The 21,762-nt window shown below is 35.6% G+C and overlaps 1 protein-coding gene across 2 annotated transcripts in view; it reads right to left on the bottom strand.

Annotated features, from left to right (window-relative positions):
- Positions 1–1,142: 1,142 nt before the first annotated feature.
- The window catches only part of LOC139120078 (unextended protein-like), a 36,795-nt gene continuing 16,175 nt past the window's right edge, over positions 1,143–21,762 (bottom strand). The window contains exons 3-6 of one of the 2 annotated variants that reach the window (XM_070684153.1): positions 18,373–18,507; positions 13,233–13,511; positions 12,120–12,137; positions 1,143–7,311 (exon numbers count right to left, since the gene is read on the bottom strand). In XM_070684153.1, the coding sequence (XP_070540254.1) occupies positions 6,905–7,311; positions 12,120–12,137; positions 13,233–13,511; positions 18,373–18,507 (839 nt within the window). In that variant the 3' untranslated portion in view covers positions 1,143–6,904. The remainder of the gene's footprint in view (positions 7,312–12,119; positions 12,138–13,232; positions 13,512–18,372; positions 18,508–21,762) is intronic. The other variant, XM_070684154.1, reaches the window with a different exon arrangement.

The raw sequence follows: 21,762 nt of genomic DNA, 5'->3' as shown, positions 1-21,762 counted from the left end.
TATAGTGACTAAACTTGAGTTGAAAATAAACTGAAAAAATGATCCGTTTTTTATCAGAGAAAGGAATACATTAAAAAATGTGTTCCCTGTACGACCTTTTGACCCCTCTTTGCATATGTCATGAAAGTGCCTGTCATGATTATTCAAATTTCTCATATGGTCAAAGTGATGCTATTAGAATTCGAAACCTCCCGCCAAGTGTATGCAAATAGCTGCATCATCAGTAATCCCCGTATTGTGCGCCCCCGGACCTGTAACTTAGGGTGGAGGCCATTTTGAATTTCAAATATCGGACATTTGTTTCTCTGGTATCTGTGACCCTTGCTTCTTAGTGTTGAATTTGAAAGAGTTGTTTTCTTGGGGAGAGTATGGGCTCAAGTTTAAGTCGTTCAGCTTTGAGGAGTACACTATCATAAAGTGCTGACTCAAAAAGATAGTATCATCTATCTGTGAAATTGACTTCATACTGTGTACATGCAGCCACATGGGCCATATCTATATTAGAAACCTTTTTATTGGAACTGCTTCAGTGAATTGTTCTGTTCAACAAAGGCCTTAAAGTACGGAATTGCATTCTTGCATTCAAGAGTTTTACAGAGTAAAGTAAACGTTTTCTATTGTCTTGTGTTTGTGAAAATCGAAAATAGGGTACTGCAGCCGCGAGTATGATGAATTTCAGACAGTAAATTTTAGATAGTGTTTTCCTGGTCTCAAAGTTTGCACATAGACCCCCAACTTTATTTTTGATCATGAAAGAGAGTTCAAATCATCTGTAGAATTTGAGCAAAAATTTAAAACTTTCGGTACTGTGATGTGTAGTATCTTACAGTGACAATAGTAGGAATTATTTAAATGACAGAATTTTCACTATTTCTTTTCGATAAAACCCCCAAAATGTTCTCATTCTGCTTTCAAATTCTAAAGTATACTAAGATGCAAAGTGTCAGCGCTGTCAACTGAACACATGGTGAGCAATTACTTACATACAGACTGTGTTGACAAAATTTCAATATGATTTGGGAAGTAGAAGACAAAACTGTACTTTGCAAACAGAACCAAAATGCTTGAAAACACATCAACAGCTACCATAAAACTTTCATTACATTCTACATTTTTTAATAAAGAAAAGACACACATTGAACTTGTCTATTATTATAATTAACAACTTTTATTCTTACAATGTAGCAAACTTATCAATGGCTAATGTCATCATTGGAAACAAACACAACGGTTATAGAGTGAGTGGACAATTTCAAAACCATGAATTGTGATTTTTCTACAGCATGTATAGATTGAGAATATTCTGCTAAATCTAATTAATGGTTTTAACATTCACAATCCTTAATGATACGGCAAAACCTTTGTACTTCAGATAAAGACAGGAACTACCGCTTGATCTAATTCATTATACATGTTGTTTTAGGCTTTGAGTGCTGGCATAATTATGTCCACCTGTGTACTCCCATTGACACTTGAATTCAGCGTGTGGTAAAGGACACAGCACTTACATCCATGTGCACCTGTTTGTTTCATTTATTAGTGTTTACACAACATTCTGGTTCTCTAATCCCTCAGCATTGCTGCTGTGCTGTGCTGAGCTCAGCAATATCATATGTTGACCTCTGACCTATGAGAGGTCACTTGTACTTTGTTCATACCATACATACACTCCAGAATAAAAACCTATTGTGCTGGTAAGGTTTCAAACGTATTCAAATTATGCAAATTAATTAAACGCAAACAACTTACACATCTTGGTCCAACAGTTACGCTCGTGCAAAAGACGCAATTTCACAAAATTTCAAAGTACATATTCTTTAAACATATACAAATCACAAATCAGAGGAATCGTCCTATAATGACACTAATACTACTACCCAACTGAGTGAAAATTTCACAGAAACTGCCTCTTACTTTGTGTGTCATTCCTTGCAATAGAAAATGGCAATAATTGTGTTATTTGGTATGACTATGTAAAGATATATTAAATATGACTGGCTTTGAAAACATCGTCTTGAAAAGCTATGATCTTAGAAAATGTTTCCATAATTACATATCAACTCTTTACAGTTTTTGATAGAACATACAAAACTCTATAACAATAAGTATGATATTTACACTTCAGATATATGTCTACATATTTTTCTACTGATTTGTACATACTACACAAAAAGATGATTTGTATACAACCATGGCACACAAGCTGTGGACTTACATGTATACTGCAATATAAATGTCCAAATATCAAGTAACATGCATTTTTTCCAACAACCTGAACAACTTTAAAAATGGCCATCTGAAAAAGCACAAAAATTTGTTGGCCATTTGTTGACAGGTACATATTGATGATAATTATGTCATTTATAAACAGGGCTGTTATTACGGGTACTGGGTTTAACACATGAGGGCGCTATTACCCAGTCCAAATGCCCCGTGCTGACAACAGCTACATCAACTGATGACAGAGAGACTGGTTTAACTTAAAACTTCATGCACAAAATTAACTTTTTCAGAATTAATTGGTGAGGGACAAAGACTAAACACACTGAACAAGCAGTAAATATTCTTAATTCCTGTTTGCGGCTTCAGATTGGTCATGGTTACTTTTGATAACAAAATCTGAATAACCATAGTATGTCTTGACTCGAGGAAGCAATCGGTTGTCCGCATCTAATTTAAAGCGTTTTAAAAAAAGTTTATTTTTGAAATTAAAAAAAGGAAATAACGCACACAATCTTTGAGTTTTGACGACTAGTTGTGATCTTTGTTTAGTAGTCAGACGCACTGCTTGTGTCGTGTATAATGTATTACTACATCCTGCCTTCAAAGTAGCATTTGTGAAATCCAGTTACTAGTCTTTTTTCAAAATACATACTGGAGAATCTCAAAATACTTGAGTAATTCATCATAAGGCACAGCTTGAGGGCCATGGTTGTACAACTGTAACAAAACAGTTATAAGAAACTAACAATAAAACGGTCTCAAAGTTTATAAACAGGCACAAACATTCAGCAAAATAAAACCGTCATTGGTATGATAAATGAGCTTGTTTTCAAACTCACGAAACAATACAAAGCTACACATATCCACTGGACATCATATAGGGAAGTAGTAACTGGTGATCAAAATAATGGTGAAAAAACACTAATTTTCTTGAAATACAAAGGCATTCTACTAAGAAGCATCTTGAAACAAGTGCTAATTTGTTCACAGCTGTAGCTGCATAACTCTTGAGATTCTACATTTGAAAGTTAGAAATACTTGGCAGTTAATGGAGTGACATGAAAGTGAAAGTAGGGGGTTAAGGGGTCAAGAGTTCACCATGATCTGAGTCTCAAGTGGGGCAAATGTGTGAAACATTCATAGATAGCGTCAAAACCCGCAAAGTCTATGCATCTTTACCAAAAATTTACAAAAATCAGGAAACACTTGACTCCAAAATCATTCCTTGTTACATGTGGTTGTATTGAGCCTCATAAACCACAAAAAAATTTACTATTTTTTTCAAGAAAGAAGGTTTCAGCCACATTCAATTGCACACGCAAACACTCAACATTTTCTGTTGCTTTAGTATTCCTTGGTGTACTGTTGTATTTGAAAATAATTGTTGAAAAAATCAGACAGTGTAATGTTGCACTTGTGTTTTATGGGTGCTGACGTGAAAGTACTCTTCTGTTTCATTACCAACGAAAAAAAATGCCACAAATTTCTAAAACATTACAATTCTAAAATGTAAATGGATCAACACTCCATAAGTTTTTTTATCCATGAATCACAAAGGAAATTTTGTACAAGGAAAGCTTGTTCTCACTCATGGAAAATCATTACGATGAAGACTTAGGCCACTTTACAAGCCTTAACAGTATTTTCAAATATTGTGGGGAAGGTAGCATAGACACAAACTTAAAACAATTTACATAAATTGAATGAAAAAATATGTTTGGTGTCACTGTCCTCCCCTATTATTTGACATTGTTTTATAGCTTTATCAACACCAGTGAAATTTTTTAACGTCATCCTCTCAGATTATTACTGATAACGTATCCAATTATTCAACATCTTGGCCCAAGTTGTTTTCTACATCTACAAATTCACTGGTATTGTCCAAATTATAAAATAATAGCAATACTGTACCCCCTTCCAGCCCATGATGGACTAAAGTAAACTTTGCACTCCATAATGTACTTGGCTTTGCCTTGAACATTATGTCATACAAAGTTTGCTCTCATCCATTGTGGGCTGGTAGGGGGAACATTACAGCTTAACTACTGGAATCATTATTTTTTAGATTTTGGTCAGACTCTGCAAACTACCACTATTTGATATAGCTGTTTAATTTCTACATTATCCAGGCCGTACAGAATTTTCAATTTCCTGGTTAAATCTTTGAACGAAGTTGTTTAAGAGAGGAATATCAATACTTTGTCAAGTCCAAAGTAGCGATTTAGCTAGTGAGGAATATTTCAATCCAAAAAGTGAGTCTGAATCAACTCTCTGTAATCTGGTACAATCCAATAACTTTCTATGTAAAATTTATACCTAAAGAGCTAGAACGCTGGTGATAGAGCCAAGAAAAACATAGATATGCACTTGGCTGGATATCACCATACCCTGAACACTGGCAACTACTGTATTTCTGTACTTGGCCATTGTATCACTCATTGCTGATACTGTAATAATTACACAAGTATACAGAACCTTTAATGAAAAAAACCTGACCAATGTACAGAACACATAATGCAAGATGGCTCTACTCTCTCTTGCATGTGTTTTCTATCAGTTAACTTTGTCCTTAAAGCTGAAATGTTTTTAAGTAATTCTTTATATAAGATCTTTGTAGGCTTTCAATTTTACTTTAAGATCTGCAGGTCAAGACAAAATTTCCAACTGTTAGTTTTGATGTATGCCATTTTAGTGAAACTACAGTATGTATCTATTTTATGGCAAGAACAACCTTAATTACAAGAGACAAGAAGAGACGAATGCAAAAGATTAACACTTTATGTATATATTTATATATATTACGACAGACTCTTTTGTTTGTATTATGAAAGAAGCATTCAATGTAGTTACAGCCCATTCTATACAATTTCTTTACACGCAAGCACAGAGATGCAGCCCAGCCTGTACATGGGTTTCTGTACAGTATTGCCTCTGTACAACTTTTACACAATATTGCTGTTTCACGTTGGGGGAACTGATCATGACAAGCCTAAAAAACACACTGCCAGATTGATTTGAAAACCTCCACTCTGTGTATTGTGATCTGTCAGAGCAATGAGTAGGACTTTCATTACACTTGTTTGATGCCGATGGGATGGGTCAGATGAAGAATGCGGTCTATGTGGTTGCCATAGAGTTCCAGAGGAACGAGGTGATTTACACCCCGTATTTTGAAGAGGATTCTTGCAATGGGAGGGATACTGAATGACTGATGCAACATATTGATATCCCACATTGAATGTCTTTAGAGGAATCACAATCCTGGAAATTTCATGTTTATATCAAGCATCATCAGAAAGACTCTCAATGGGACAGCATTTTTTTTTTGAAGGAGGGAATGGATTACTTGAAGAAACCATGGTACCGTACTCGTCCGAGTATATGCCCCCCGTTCGGCAACACTAAACAGCAGTAAAACTAGGGGAGGGGGTTATACTCGAGCAACCCCATGTTATCTGGCATGGACGCTAATTTATGCTGATTTTATGCACAATTTTTTTCAACACCACTCGATCTTTCTATCGCTTTCAAAATCGACTTACACATCCAAAGAAATTGATTGTACAATCTCTGAATACAGAAGTGAAATTTTGGTGAAATTACAGCATCGAAAAAAACCCAAACTTGAAACAAAGACATCATGTATGCTGCTGATTAACAGTAATTTGAACTGGCATGCATTGCCTACACGGAAAGGCAACTCAATATTCCAGTATCAAACTGTCTACCGGTGCATCTTGTGAAAACAACAAAATAGCAGTGGAAATTGTAATAGTCACCAGGAAAAGTCTTCACAAATGAAAGGATAATTGCTTCAAACAAAAGAAATTGCATGTTTCAAGCATGAAAACATCGTGGCCCTGAATGAAAATAGACAATGGTGGACATGAGTGAGACTATTCTATTTCGGCGACGGGGTGAGCAGGGTCAAAGAATCAAGATAGTACTGGAAAAACGTGTCATTTTCCTTACGATATTGTCAAGGAAACTCCAGTTTCCCATTGTTTTAACATCTTTTAATAGTTTCTTTTTATCTAACAGTAATTTTACCAAGTTAAATGACCAAATATACTCTCCTAACCTTTCTGTATTTGAGTTACACTAGGGTAGGGGCTTATACACGGATGTAATGCAGTTTCTAAAATCCTCTAAAATCAGTAGGGGGGCTTATACACGAGCTGGGGCTTATACTCGGACGAGTACGGTATTTAATTGGGTGGAAACAATTTAATTAACAGTTAAAATTCAGAGTCTAATAGGGTGATGAAAAGTACAGGTATGTGGCCAATTTGGGGCAAAGAGAGGCAGACCATACTGGTCTGTGATGTATATAAGGGGAATGACAAGCAGGAGTTAATTTGTGGACAGAGATGTGACATCGCTCAGCTTTGCCTGATGTCTTGCTTGTTTTACTTGTCAGATACTCAATCAGCTTGTCAGACACAAGAGTGGTAATGCTGCCCAAATTAAAGTGTATGAGAATCTGTGACCGTACGTAAGACAAGGTACAGAATGATGAGATCATCTTGAGAGTGCGTTGGTTTGTTACGTTATGTTATATATGTTGTGCATGCAAAGGAGAACACTCTCTATGGATTATGTTACAGTACGAGTGCAGGTTTCTATTAAAATCGATTTTCTGGCCAAGTTGAAGCAGTGCATGATCAGTCTTTCATTGGTGTCATATGGTGTTTTCTGGTTCAGCGAGCGGAGGAGACGCGCTGCCATCCGTCAACAGGTGTACATGCTCAGTGTTGATGGCGTTGTGAGTGTTCACCTCTCCGTGTTCATGATCTGTATCGCCCGGCACACTCAGGGTCGTCTGCGATCCCATATCCTCCACCTTTTTCCACTCCTTCTGGAAGAAGTCTTCCACATTGGTGTCCTGGTTATCAACGCTGCCTTGCCGCTCGCGCTCCATCTGGGTGGCGCGACGTGCGGCCACGTACATATGCCGGCGAATCTTGAGGTACTGGACATCGGACTTGATGAAGACGGAGTAGTCTGGTATGTAGTGAGTACGACCTAGACTTCCTGGATTGCTGTGTATGCTGTGTATGCTTCCTTTGCTAGTTGCAGAGAACATGCCTGTAACAGAAACAGACAATCTTGATAAATGATATCCACCAAATTAAACCATGGCGATTCTCTTGTTTCATGGATCAATTAGTAAATTTAATTCGTTGTGAAACTGTCTCAACATCCTATTACATCTGAGTGAAAATTTTTGATTTTGACAATTAAACCCATTAAATTAGTAGGTATACAAGGAAGATTTAACCTTTAGCCCCATTTCCAAGTGTACAGGTCCAACTGTGCCTTGGAAAACAGTGGGATTGGGCTAGAACATAGTGGTGAAAAGGGTGCCCACGTAACATTTTTACTCGTTATTCGCTGCTGAGGTAACTTTGACCTCTTTTATCGTGACCAATTTCATCACAAGCTTTTACTATCATCATCAGTGTTACAAGTAAATCCCTTGCACTTACCATGGACAAGGTGGACAAACGTTTGGAAATAGATAAAACAAAGAACCAAGCGGGAACTTGACAAATGTGAATTTTCCATGCAGTAGTTTCACCTGGATGGCTTTTCCAGGGTGTTACACTATTTTTCAATGAGCTCCTCCAGTGACCCAGGGGCAGTGGGATACAATGTGACTGGACGATGTACAACCTGTGACATTTCTGCCTTATTGAACTGCCAGATGAAAGGCTGTAGAAATCGTTTCATCCATGGGAGCAAAAATTTCAATCTGCCAAACATGCTTATCAATAATCAGTTGGTATAAAAACTAGGAAGTGCTTTTGTTCATTACCATATGACATTTGTCATATCCTACATTTCAAATTGCCTTTCAGTCTTCACAAATTCAACACTTTGGTTCAAAAAACTTTTCATGATCCGGGACCTATGAAAATGAATATCCACTGAAACCATTCAGGCATTTTACACGTGTGCACTATTTATAATTTCCCTTAAAGATAAAATACAAAACCACCTTTTAAAATCATACTTTTCAAGGTATGTCTTCTGACTTTATATTCAGGTTGCCGCTGCACGGACACTCTCCAATAAAAAGTTGCTCAACCCTCACACCTGATCATTTTGAAAAACCAAAGACTGCCACTAGGATTGTAACATATACAGCTAGTCAATAAAATGCAACTCAACAGATCCAAATGAACTAGAGTAGTCGTTTGTGCTGTCTTGAATATACAGCTAGTCAATAAAATGCAACTCAACAGATCCAAATGAACTAGAGTAGTCGTTTGTGCTGTCTTGAATCTGACTTCTGTAGCTGACTTTCAAAGATCACTGACACTTTATACATGTATATCCAGTACTTCCTACATATTTGGTGGGTATTATTTTCCATTGCTATTCATCTACACATTGTATATTGACACTTGTATCAGAGCATTCATAGAAGTACAAGCAAGCAATATGTACTCACAACTGTGGTAAAACATCAGGTTTTCTGGTGATGAGTGTTCAGGTGATATTCAAACTACTTATTATATAAATTGATGCAAATTACATAAACATTACTATTTCCAACTATCTGGTTGTTAATCTCACACATCTATCTTATTTTGTGAGGAGCAACAGATTCACAAAATGCATCAGAAAATGTTCAAATATTTTGTTCTTTTCCTGTCTGTTAAATATTTGTACCTTACAATCTAACTGGGACAACAGCACACATACAAATAAAGCAGTGGGACTCTGTTGCCTGTGGCTGAATGAACATCAACACATTTTGTACTGGCACTATTCGAAAACAAAATGTTTGATGTACCTTTACAAATTTCTGCCAAAAAATATCAAAGAAGTGACAAAAAAATTCCATAAATATAACTGATATCATGAAAGAGTATATTTGGTCATGTATTGTATTACATACATACATGTGGTCTATATTACTGTATAGCTGTGTAGCCAATGCTCCTGATTGACAAGGTTGATATAGTATAGCCCTCATATTATAACGTTGCAATACTAAAAAGATATAAATTACCTCATTTTTTCTGAAAATTCTATCGCATTCTTTACTTGATAATGGAATGGCAGTTAAAGATGGTTTCAAAAACGATGTAATGGTTTCCCCTGCAATCAAAATCTCCTGCAGGAATTTAATTTCTTGATGTTTATCAACACTAAAAACCAGGTTAACCATTTCTTTCCATTTTTACTACAGTGTCGGTAAATCTGACAGAATTTTGTGTTATTGAAAGAATGTCAACCCTTTGAGTGCCAAAGTCAATTTTTGTTGCTTACATAAAATGTAACGCAGACAATCTTTCAGATCAAGACAATTTTTCTTCAGATTTTTTCACAAAAAGTTTGATCAAAAACTGAGGACAATCGAACGTTATGTCGATTCGGTACAAAATTATCAAAGAATGACAGAAAAATTTATAACAACTAGTAAATATTGCACTAAACTTTTGGCGGGAAAAATTACAGGACTCAAACAGTTAAGGTAGAATGCGCCTCGGGGACAGATCTTCGGACTCCAAACGAAAGTTTTTTAATTTTTTTCTTGTCTACCACTTGTTGAGGCTCATTTTACAGCTCTTGGAGTAAGAACAACTTTAACAGTCTTAGTTTTTAAAAGATCCAAAATACTATTTTCCCCCATAGAGTTAACACAGTGATGGCGACCATTTTGAATTTTAAATATTGATAAATGTTAGGTATTCGTTCCCCTGTTTCCAAACTTTGCATAGTGACCCTGGATTTTTTAATTCTTGATGTGGTGAGAAAATGGTTGAAAGTTTCATTGACGAAAGCTTGGACAAAAGTTTAATTTTTCCACTTTTGAGGCACATACCACCTACATAAAGCAAATTATGTATTTTTATTATTCATTGAGTATGACCAAAACTGATGAGTTCACAATCAAAAACACACCTTACTTCGCGTAAATAGCAATGCATTTTGACATTCGACACCCAAGCATCAGTAATTACACACCATGCTATTTATTGCATATATGAGATTCTGTATGAGTACGAAGCCCCTTAGTCTTACTCCAAAAGATCAAGATGGCAGTGAGGACCTGTATTTGTGTTCTAAACTGTACTCTTGCAATCTCTGCTTGTGTTATTTTTCTCTTGAGCAATAAAGCAAAGAAGCGATGATGGTAATTGAAGACATAAAGCAATCATGTTGATTACATTTTTTAGAATTGTTGATGAGGATAGAACACTAAGTAGTGCTGAAAGCAATAGAATGTACCTTGGGAAATACAAGTCTTACACTTTCACTGACAAGATCAGTAGTTTGATTTTTGATGATTTTTTTCACCATGTATTTCAATTGCAAGCTCTTGTTTTACTCCCAAGTGCATGTTGAAACACCAACTGTACTTGTTAACAAAGCTTAAGTAAATATAAAATGCACTGTTATTGTTACAGTATATTTGAACTCTAGTCCCGACCAGAATCCACTTCTCAACAATAACAATGCAGTCTGCACATGTACAGGCTGAGTTGACTAAAGTAGAACACTGAGTATCTCAACATGCTTAAGGGAGTTGAACACGAAATTGCAGTTGACATTAAAAACAATAATAGCCCTTTAATGGTTTGTTTATGATTATACTTCAAACAGCAGGACCTCTTTGCATATTTTGGAATTACTTATTGACAATTCACCATAATTTCATTACATGATTTTCTTGAAAAAGGCAATAATATAACATTTCCTTCTTAAATTTGTTCAATAATCAAACACATCAACATGACTGGAAGGATTTGTAAGACTGTGTATTTCAGAAAGGTGTATTCTACCTTAAATATAATTTGCTCACAGAAGTCGATACACCGAGCTCTTTACTGCAGAGAAAAGATTCACACCACTGGCAAGAAGTGTCTGTACCTCTCTCACTGTTGTCTCCCCTTTATATACCAAAAATAACCAATCAAATTTTACTTGACATTTTTTTCTAACATCATGGATGTCACTCAAAGAGTTCTCTACTGGCGAATTTCTACACACTATTATTCTTGTAGGGTACAGATAAAGGATAGCACAAAATATCACGAAGCTTTTAGTTTTATAGAGTGAAGCAGTGCTTGCAAATTGAACAGTGCAGACAGAAAATTTCAGTATTCTACCAGTGAGTGCTCAGGATTCTAAGAATTTCTATTAAATCTAAGCTACATGTATAAGTTTGTGGTTTATCAATTTGAAAATAACAGTCTAATAATGGAAGATCTTGAAGTTGAGCAAGGGGTAAAAAACGTACAACAGAGAAGCAGTTGACAGCCATGATGTTTACTATGTTTAATAAAACAAACCCCTACAGGTATTAAAGGTATACAGTCACCTGTAATTTAAATATGACCATATATGGTCAAAGGGGTGTTGTTTGATATTCAAAATGCCAGTGTGAGGGCGCTGTTTTAAAAAAGCGGCCACCTGCTTAAAATCTGTGATTGGTTAGATTTTCTCTCTATGACAACTGTGGCAAAACTGGAACAGGTGACAGTATACCTTTAACATAAAAAATGAAGATATTTCTTTTTATCTTTCAAAGACTATTTCACACTTTAACAGAGTCAAGAAGAACCAATTTTGATGACACAAAATCCTCTTAATCAATATGATTTGTAGTATGATGTATATCAATATTAATTTTTCTTTAATTTTAATATTGATTTGAAGAGAGTCAATGTTCCACTCTGAGTTTACAATATCCCAAGTATTTCAAAGAGACCATGAGAAAAAACAATGTTTTAACAGTGAGAGAGGTCACAGCAACACCTAGAATAAACACTGCATGCTGTAGCCACTATCTTTGAGAACACGGTGATTCATTAAAGGAAGATAAGAAAGTTAAAATGATCAAAACAAAATATCATGTGACTGTAAACTAAGATACTTACTGTGTTTGGATTTTGAAGCTGTTTGTGCAAAAGGAAAATACATAAAACAATATAGAAACTATGAACACCTTCAATTATGTGTGACTTTCTGAAAACATAATGGCTAGTGACAACATGAAGTGGACAAGAGAACAATTTAAATGATGTGTATGTAGGTCTGTATCTGCATATTCCACTACCAGCTTCCATTAATCATACACGTAAACTGTATCTTTTATCCATACACTCAGTAATGTATCACAGCAATTCAATGCAACATGACAACGTCCATCAGTTGACATGCTATATCTGGTACATACACACATGTAAATAATTTTATAGATTTTAATTTCAAGCTCCATTTATCAATCTTAATTCACTATCTTCTGAAAAAATACCGATTTTGCTACACGTGAGTTTGCGACATGGAAATTGTCAATATTTTTTCTAGGGGATGAACCTATATGGACAGCCCATATTGACCATTTGAATACACAACGCTAAATTTTAAATATGCTACTGGATATTTCAATAGTGAGCTATCATTTGATTTGCAAAAAATAAAGCTCAGTATAACATACTGTGCATCAATGAATACATTATTCTGAAAACTACATTATATACTTTTGAGATAACTCAGAGAACACTCTTAATCTTCATCTTATCTTGCTTTGATCACATGTCATTCAGATTTTCATAGAGTATAAAATATGGCAAACTAGCTAATTACTTTGGCAACTCAAAAGTGCCATTCTTTTAATATCTGGGTCAAAGGTGTATTCTAAAAGTTAAGCAACCAAAGTACATGTATTGAGATTATAAATGTTTCCCTGCGAGTTTAATCTTGTAAAGTGCCTCTATGATTTTTACAAAACAGCACAAAATTCAACAGCTTGATTGACAAATTTTTCACCACCAGTACATATCTATTCAGTTCCGGTAAAGCTATAGACTATTTGGATAATGCTAAGCAATATTACACTTAAACGTTACCATAGAGGGTATATTTCCTATTTACTTGATATGGAAGGCCCCCATAAAAATAGATTAAAACCATATTTACGAGAATCAGACCCCTAAGCTCTGCAATTCTTGCAAAAAACAAAAAAATTAAATTATAATATTATAACTTACCCTGTCCAAGTAGAGCTTGTTGGCCAAAATATGCAAAAGGACCCTGCTCAAAAGTGAGTTGCTCTTTGCCAACAGAAACTTCCACTTTGCCGGTGAGAATCAAGACAAAATAATCCACTGCTTTACCCTTCTGGTAGAGATAGAGAGGGGCAGGTGGCTTGGATCCTTTCTCTAGATCATCCTTCTTGTCCTGTGTCTTGGTTTCCACCACGATGTCTTGTGTCAGCAGGCGACGCAGCACATTCTCCGATATGAGTTCTCTCTTGAAAGGTTCAGTTACTGTACAAATGACAAAGGTGGTGACATCATGAACACAAAATGCAGAGGTAAATCACATGCCTGTGCAATTTACACCATTCTTTCAACCCCCCCCCACCCTACTGACCTAAAAATGGAACCCGCCACACAATTTGAAAATACACTTGAACTGATACATAGTAACAACATTCACAGCTTTTCCAACAGTGCATGTTGCTAGTATGAATAGCGCCCTCAATATCTGAACCCTTATTTTCTTTCCTTTTCGTAGCATTTTCAGCATGAAAGCGTTGCTTTTTGTGGCATAGGCGAGGTTGAGCAGAAATAAAGGTGAAAAAGAGGATTTCCTGCAATATGCATATATTCAAAACTAAAAATAACCTGTAAACCATTCTTTTAATGAAGACTTTAATATTTTACCCGAAAGCTGTATAGATTGAAGTTTTGATAATATCAAGATTTTTTACTGTTAGTTTCCATCTTATCAAACTCAAATGTAATCATGATACAAAATTCACCAAAGAATTCCTTCGCAAAGTTGTAGTAATATTTTTAAAGGACTAAGTCAGAACTTCGACTCTTTGCCCCAATTTTGAATAATCAATAAGATGCAATAATAGCAAAAATTATGCTCCAACTGAATCAGTGAGCCTGTGATTATCTTATCTTCTCTTAGCCATGGCTCAAACTGAAGTATACTTTATGTTGATTGTCAAGATGACTCTCCCTTTTTTTAAAAAAAATGGAAGTCAACAGGAGTGGCTAGTCAGCCTGAGGTTGTACCATGTGAGACCACCTGGTTGTTTCCTGTAAGCTGGCTGTAACTGTCTAGCTAAGTAGCTATTGGTTACATTTGCATGATGGAGCACGCCGAGAGATATGAGCTGACCTTTCCAAAAAGGGCAGTTTCTCATCTTTGGCCCTCTTTGATGACTTTGTTTGTGAAAGATTATCTCTTAAATTTTGGGTTTTCCTATCAAACTGACAGATAATAGGTCACATTTTGATTTTGCAAATAAGATAAGCATTGCAAATAGTTCATGATTTAAAGCCATCAGACACAATCCCAGGGTCTGGGAGTGGGTGCAAATAATAAATGCAAAGCATTGTTTAACATTTGGTACAAGGTATTATAAACTAAAATAAAATCTACTTCTTCAGGAAATCCTGATCCCAAACAGCAATATTTGAACAAAAATACTGTAAAGCTAAAATTATCAGATGATGGTTAAAAAGGGAGATTGTATTCATTACACGATGGAGGTTTTTACTTCCAAGGTTATGCTATAGAGATTGATACGATTTATGGTTACGTGCTGAAATAATACGATAATGAGTGGTTCAAAGCCGGCAGTACACACTACCGGGGTCAATTGTCAGTGCCTTCATGAACTTAACAGGTTTTAGTATGTTTTGGTTACAATCCCAATTCTTGGAACATCGTCATCAAACTAGAATGACCCATAATGAAGTCAGGTTTGCTCATGAAAATAAAGAATTTACAACTCTAAAAAGACAAAATGCACTTATATTTTCATGAAATTCAAGTCAAAATAGTCAGAGATAACATACATTAAAGAAAAGGGCTCTGAACAGAAATTTTGTTTTTCAAACTTTACTGAAACCTGACAAATAAAATCTGAACACAGGGCAAGAGAAGCACAATGACTCATCAATAAATTCATAAGAAATGCATTTTCAAATATGTTTATCAGACTTGATCTGATTTCTACGAGATGCTGAAACACGGCCTAACATCGTTCTGTCTTCAAGGCATGTATCATTTCCAACATGGCATGAGAGATGACATTGGCTTGAAATTATTCATTTCCTATGGATCCTATGGAAGAAGACATGACTGTGCATTTAACACAAACATGTTTCCTCTCTGGCGGCTGTGCTCTGGCCACTTAGTTTTCTCTGAAACAATTATTTACCGACATCACGTTGTAATTCCTTCACTGCCAGGAAAAAACACGGATTTCGATGATTTCTGATTTCTTCAAGACAAACACTTGCTTCAAGTGTCAAATGAGAACATGACCTTGACACTGATGAGCAACATCTCATCCATGCCCTTCAAAAAGACAAACACTTCTATCTGCAGCCATTTTTACATAAACACATCAGTTTCCTCTGTACCTTCCACTCGTGAAATTATTTCAGCTGTACAGTGTACATATAGAAGAAAACCTAAAGTTATCCCTTTCTACCTCATTAAATTCAGCAATACTGAACTACACCTATATGTACAAGCGAAACGATTTCTTCCACGACTTCCTGTACAGGTGCAAACTATCTAGTAATATCCTGTTTCAACAGTTTCTACTCCTTTTATGTCCATCTGCTGCCTGACATATTAGAAAATGTGCCTTGCCAACTGTAGAAGTAGAATTTCCTTCTCAATTTCGTTATGTTACACCTGCTTGCTCTCTTTGCGATCAAAATATGCCAGCACATTGATTCATGATCATATTTAGCTTCAGTTCATTATTTGTTCATCAAAGGCCATAAGTCGTATTCATATTCCACTTATTACATTCTAATAAAAATAATTGCCTCTTACATTTTTAATAATGGGAAATACAAAGCCATGAAAGGCCAACATGCCATTAGCCTTTCACAACTGAGATGTAAATTTTTAGTGAAATATAATTTTGATGGAAAAACATCCACATAAAAATGAACAAAATACAATGCAATGAAATGCCCAAGATCTTGTGCTTCATCGCAGCCATGATGAAAATTTGCAGTGAAATATGAGTTTGGTGGAAAAACATCTGCATGAAACTGAAAAAATTCATATCAATACGTTAAATTTTGTGAAAACATACACAGAAAACTACAATCATATAGAAAATTGAAAGACATGTACACAGTCAAGCACAGTCGGCCAAGATTCATTAAACATGAAATAGTATAGATCACAAACTGAATAACATCAAACAGCCAATTAGTGTGGTGCCTGAATGTACGCCTGAATATCATTGCAAAGTATCATCTGCAATGTTGACAATTGTCAAATTTGATTTTGTATATGTGTATGGCTAGCATATATATGCAAAGACAAATGGTATGTTGGTGTCACAAAATTACCGAAAGCACTGAAACTATCAAAGTTCTACTGATGTATTTTGCCGGGGAAAATCAAAACTAGTGTGGTAAAAGGTCACAGGGCAAAGCTCAAGTTTCATCTCATTGGTTGGGTTAAAAAAATACTAGCTTTACAGACAACTACGCAGTTACATAAATTCCCCCTCTAAAAAAAAAAAAAAAAAAAAAAAATTGCTGAGGTTTGCGTTTTCATTGAAATTCCGAATGTGGTATGTGTATAGTTTTCCTCTTGGCTTTAAAATCTCCCTGTGATTTTTCTAAAAGACATCAACATTATTTTTCCCAACTAGAACGTCTCATTAGCCAAATCAATGCACTATTCACTGTAATGACTTTACAGCAAAGTTAAAATGCATGCACTTATACAGGTCCATTCTTGCAAAGATTGGCCTTCCATTCCGACAGTCATCAAGTTACTCGCATATTGAATTTTTAATCTATTTCTGCTGTCTGTCATGATTACAATTAAGTTGATGGAAATTCCTCTCGGGTTAAACTGAAGAAGCTAGAATGGTACGGCATACAAATGTGCATCAATGAAACGTACGTGGATGTTCCATATGTTTGTACTGTTTAAGAACGCAAACATTGGTCATTTTTATTGTACTAAGTTTGACAAATTTTTCCATTGTGTGATGACTATAGCGGCTTTGATACTGCCACACTAACAAAATTCAGCCTCATCATGTCGGCTAGATATCCTCACTGAAGTTGGATTTTTATCTGTGAAACACTTCATGTGCATATCCCAATGTTACATATCAGATGCACACTATATTTCACCAACTACATTCACATGTATGGAAATCTCCAGTGTATGGTATATACAGTTGGTCACCACCATGATCGGAATCCACACTGACAAACAGAAGTGGTGTTCGTGACAAGGCTTATACCATTGTCTCCGGTGACCAATAGGAATAACTCCAGGGGCGTGAATATTGCCAATAAATTCTGCACTTGGAGGTCAGGATGGGTCAGGTCAGTTTTCATACATGTATCAATGCTAAGTTATAGCCTTTTGTTCACATTCTGTTACCCTTAACATGTGTGACATTCTGATTTCGCCTGGACACAAGTAAATGAACTGGGAACTTTCGTGAGAAGTGTGCAGGTGTTCGAATAAATTGGAAGTCTGGAATGACCAAAATCTTATGGCACACTTTTTAATTCACAGGCCTTCTTTGCCTCATCTCATCAGCCTGTATGGAAAGTACCAAATGGCACGTTTAACAATATATTCTTTGCTAAAATTCATATTGCTCAAACATGTGAATCACACACTGTTGCCTGAATTTTAAAGAGACTACAGCTGACCTCTTAAATGGTATTTTAGTAAACTTAATGATTCATGGAAATAAAGATACTTTTTTGCCTACAGTACTTGAATCTTGTACGCTGTAAAACCACACTGGCTGCCATATTGTTTTATGCAAAACTGAGAAGGGCTCAGAGATAAATGCTGGGAGCATTAAACTATAGAATAATATTTCATCCAACAGGGTATGCTTTTATTTTATCCATTGCAGAAAGTCACCCTAAGGCTAGCAAATTGCAACAACAGGGAATGTTGTAGAATACATCAGGGGTATCTTTTGGTCAAAGAACACTTCTCAATGTGGAGAAAACTATACAAACGACAAAATGTTCTAGCATAACATTTTAAAGTTTTCATAAAATTCACCATGGACACAGATCATCAAAACACAACTGTTAGGGAAATATGGAAATAGACAATTGGTTGAATTCAATGAGTTGTGGATCTTACCTGTTGATAAGAATTGGAACACAGCCAGTGTCAGCTGTGAGGACATCTTGGGTTTAGAAATCTCTTGAGGAGCTTGGAAGATGGAGAAGTCGTGTATTGCATTTTTCTGCAATCTTTTCTTGCTTTTATTGTCCACTGGAAAAATAAATGAGACTTCGCATGAAAAACATTCAAATTTGCCTTTTCTCACATACTGGACAGTGGTGTATTTAAGAATATTTTCTTTAAAGTCAATTTATCCAAGTGCCTTACATTATTATTTTCCTTTTGAGTCTTTCAATGCACATGGCAGTCTATGGCTGCATATACATGTATGTACCGGGTATATGAACAATTTACATATCCGGTATGTATTGTCACTGCTATGTCCATTTATGGCTAGTAACCATCAAAGAATGGATATTTCATAATACAAGCTACTGAGCTCCATAGTGTATTACTAACCCCTTCTATATTGAACTGTAAATTGCTGACATTTTTATGAGCAATATTTTGTTCATACATTTAATGTACTTCATTGTTCAACAAGTAAAATTGACATGCCTGGAAGCCAAACACACTAAACAATAAAGCCTGGCTTTTGACAATGTACAATGTGGACTATAAGCGGTCATGATGTCATCCTCGATACCTGCAGGAATGACACTGCCACGCTTAGATAAGGACTACCACATGGGACTTGTCTCACTTCATTTCCATAGGATATGAACCTTTCGTGCTGCTTTGAAAATCTGGGTTACTGAAGGAAGAACAATATGTTGAATATGTCTCAAGGGGCTAGTTGAGTTTATACAGACCTTGTGCTGTGTGCAAGAGAAATGCAGCCAATTACACTGTTGCCCAGAGTGACATTTGTGTTTTGAGAATTATTGTCATGGAGTTAATGGGCTCGAAATGATTGAAAGCCAGGGCTGACTTTCGTGCATACATATGGTGTAATGGCTTTAGACTTTTGGCCATGGTTAACTTCAATTGTTGGAAATCTTACTTATTTTGCATTGAAAGTCTGAATGATTTGCAGTACTTTGAACTAAAAAAAAATTGTCTAATAAGTGCAAAATGGAAGATATCTTCAATTGGAAAGTAGAATATATGACACATATTGAAGTATGTTTTGTGTACTATTGAAGTACACTTTACCCACAATCAGAGTATATTGTAAAGAGAATTTGGTAAAAACTGGAGGTTACACAGATTTGAATTTGCATCACCCAGGCTTAATTAATTCTACAATAGAAAAGCAGTACATGTATATGTAACTCCAATGTCACTGTTATTGAATACATATTAACTGATTAAGGTCTGCCGTAGGAAACAAATTCTTAATTACTTAGTATAATCATGGTATTGCATGGTATCATGTATGCAAACTTAATAAAATCAATTGTGAATATTAAGTACTCTAATTTGAAACATTGTTGTATCTTGAAACGGCGGACAACCGTAAAAATTGTAATATGCATTTCACAAACAAAGAATAAAATTAATGTCTGTATGGAAATTAATAATTATTTTATGCCTTACATGTAAATAACTTCCATACTTGAAACTACCAGTGATAGGCTATTTTAAGAACCCCTAGATGACCTTTATTTCTGTTACCCTTGACATTAAAAGTTTAACATTTTGCTGTCAAACATTAAATTTTGCCTGAAAACAAGTGACTGTTGCAGTTCTGCATCTAACCAAGGAATACATGTATCCTAGGCAAGGCAGCTCAATTGAATTGGGGATTCACATCAAAGAGAATGCCAAATGGGAGGTCATGTACCAAGGTAAAAGGTCATGGAAATGACCAAGTACATAGATTTGAGATGAAAAAAATGGCTGGTTCCATCATACACTTGATGAAATCATTAGCACTTGCCATTTATGACATTCTGTCATTCTGCATTCACCTGAGAGTTTCCTACGTGAAATTTTACTGCATGCACCTTCTTGTAGTCAGGTAGAAATAGTCTCTCCTCAAGTCTACCACAGGTGGTGGCATGTAAGTTTGTGTTGATATAACTGGTAAACCAAAGTTTTCCATACATGTACCGCTCTCGGTGGTGTAAGCCATCATTAAGGGCCTCATAATGAGAATACATACATGTACGTTTCCGGTATATGTGCGCATGTACAGGGCTCGAAAATTTTTTTAAAATTCACTTGCCATAGGGCAAGTGAATTTTCAATTTCACTTGTCCGGAAGAAAAATTCACTTGCCCTGAATTTCAGATGATTTAAGGAGTAAATGTGTATGGTTTTATTCATGTCATTGTAAAGAAACAGTAGCTGTAACTTACTGATAAATTTGTATCCTTAGTCTGTGTATCAAAAATAATATCTTATGTAATGTATACATGCACAGTGTTTCAGCCAGCTTTTGCTAGCATGGGGACACAGTGACCTGTAGTAGGTCTTAATGGGGACAAATTAAATTTTGGGGGACATGTAATGTATTTCAATAAAACAACACCGGTACATTGTCATTGTGTGTCATCATGACCTGGTACCTTGTGTTAAATAGGCAAGTCAGGTAGGTGCACCAAGGGTAAGTATATAATAGGCCACCGGTGTTGTGTCAAATTGTGCCCATGTAAAACTTTCAGTATCATTTAGTTTTCTGCTACCACGTGGTATGTGCATAAACTGCAGGGTTCCCCTAAGTCACCAAAATGATTAGCCAACTCATTAGTCAAATCAAAACTCTTGTAGCCACTTTGAGCAACTTTTAAACAGTTTATGATCTCAAGTGTAGCAACAGCTTTCTCGGCATTCAGGAGTTCCTAATTTTACAAATCAAGATGTTTTGTATGTTGTTCATGATAGTTTTTACATTAAAGAAATATTTGTTTAGTTTTTATTACATTAATTATCTGTGTTTTTATGACATTGAATGGATGGAAATACTTATTCATTTCTAGTGGTAAACTTTTGCCACAAGAAATAATTAGGTAGCAATTCTAAAAATCAGGTAGCAATGTGAAGTGTATATTACCACAGATACAGAATACTTCTGCAGCATTGAGTCAGTGTTCACAGTATGACAACTTATCATACATAAACACTACAAGCTCCTTATGTGGTTTTGTTAGCCACACAAATACAAATTTTCTATGCAGAAGAAAGCATTTGGTAGCATTGTGACAGTGTAGATACAAGTATTGTGGTGTTGTGTCATAGTTGTGATCAAGCAGGCTCAATAGCATCTTCAGCATAAGTATTTTTCTTGAGACAAAAAGGGTCAGGTCAAAATCCTTTAAAACAAGATACAAGGATATTGTTCAATTCATTTCCCAATGTTTTAAAGAGTAGTAATAGTTTTAATGATAATGATAACATTGTAGCCCAGGAACATTTTCATTTGATTTTTGATATCATCAAGAAATGTCTGGTGATGTTCAC

Source organism: Ptychodera flava, chromosome 20, assembly GCF_041260155.1.
Source record: "Ptychodera flava strain L36383 chromosome 20, AS_Pfla_20210202, whole genome shotgun sequence".
Lineage (NCBI taxonomy): Eukaryota > Metazoa > Hemichordata > Enteropneusta > Ptychoderidae > Ptychodera > Ptychodera flava.
Note: the sequence above shows the minus strand (reverse complement) of the source record. Positions and strands in the feature narration are given on the sequence as shown.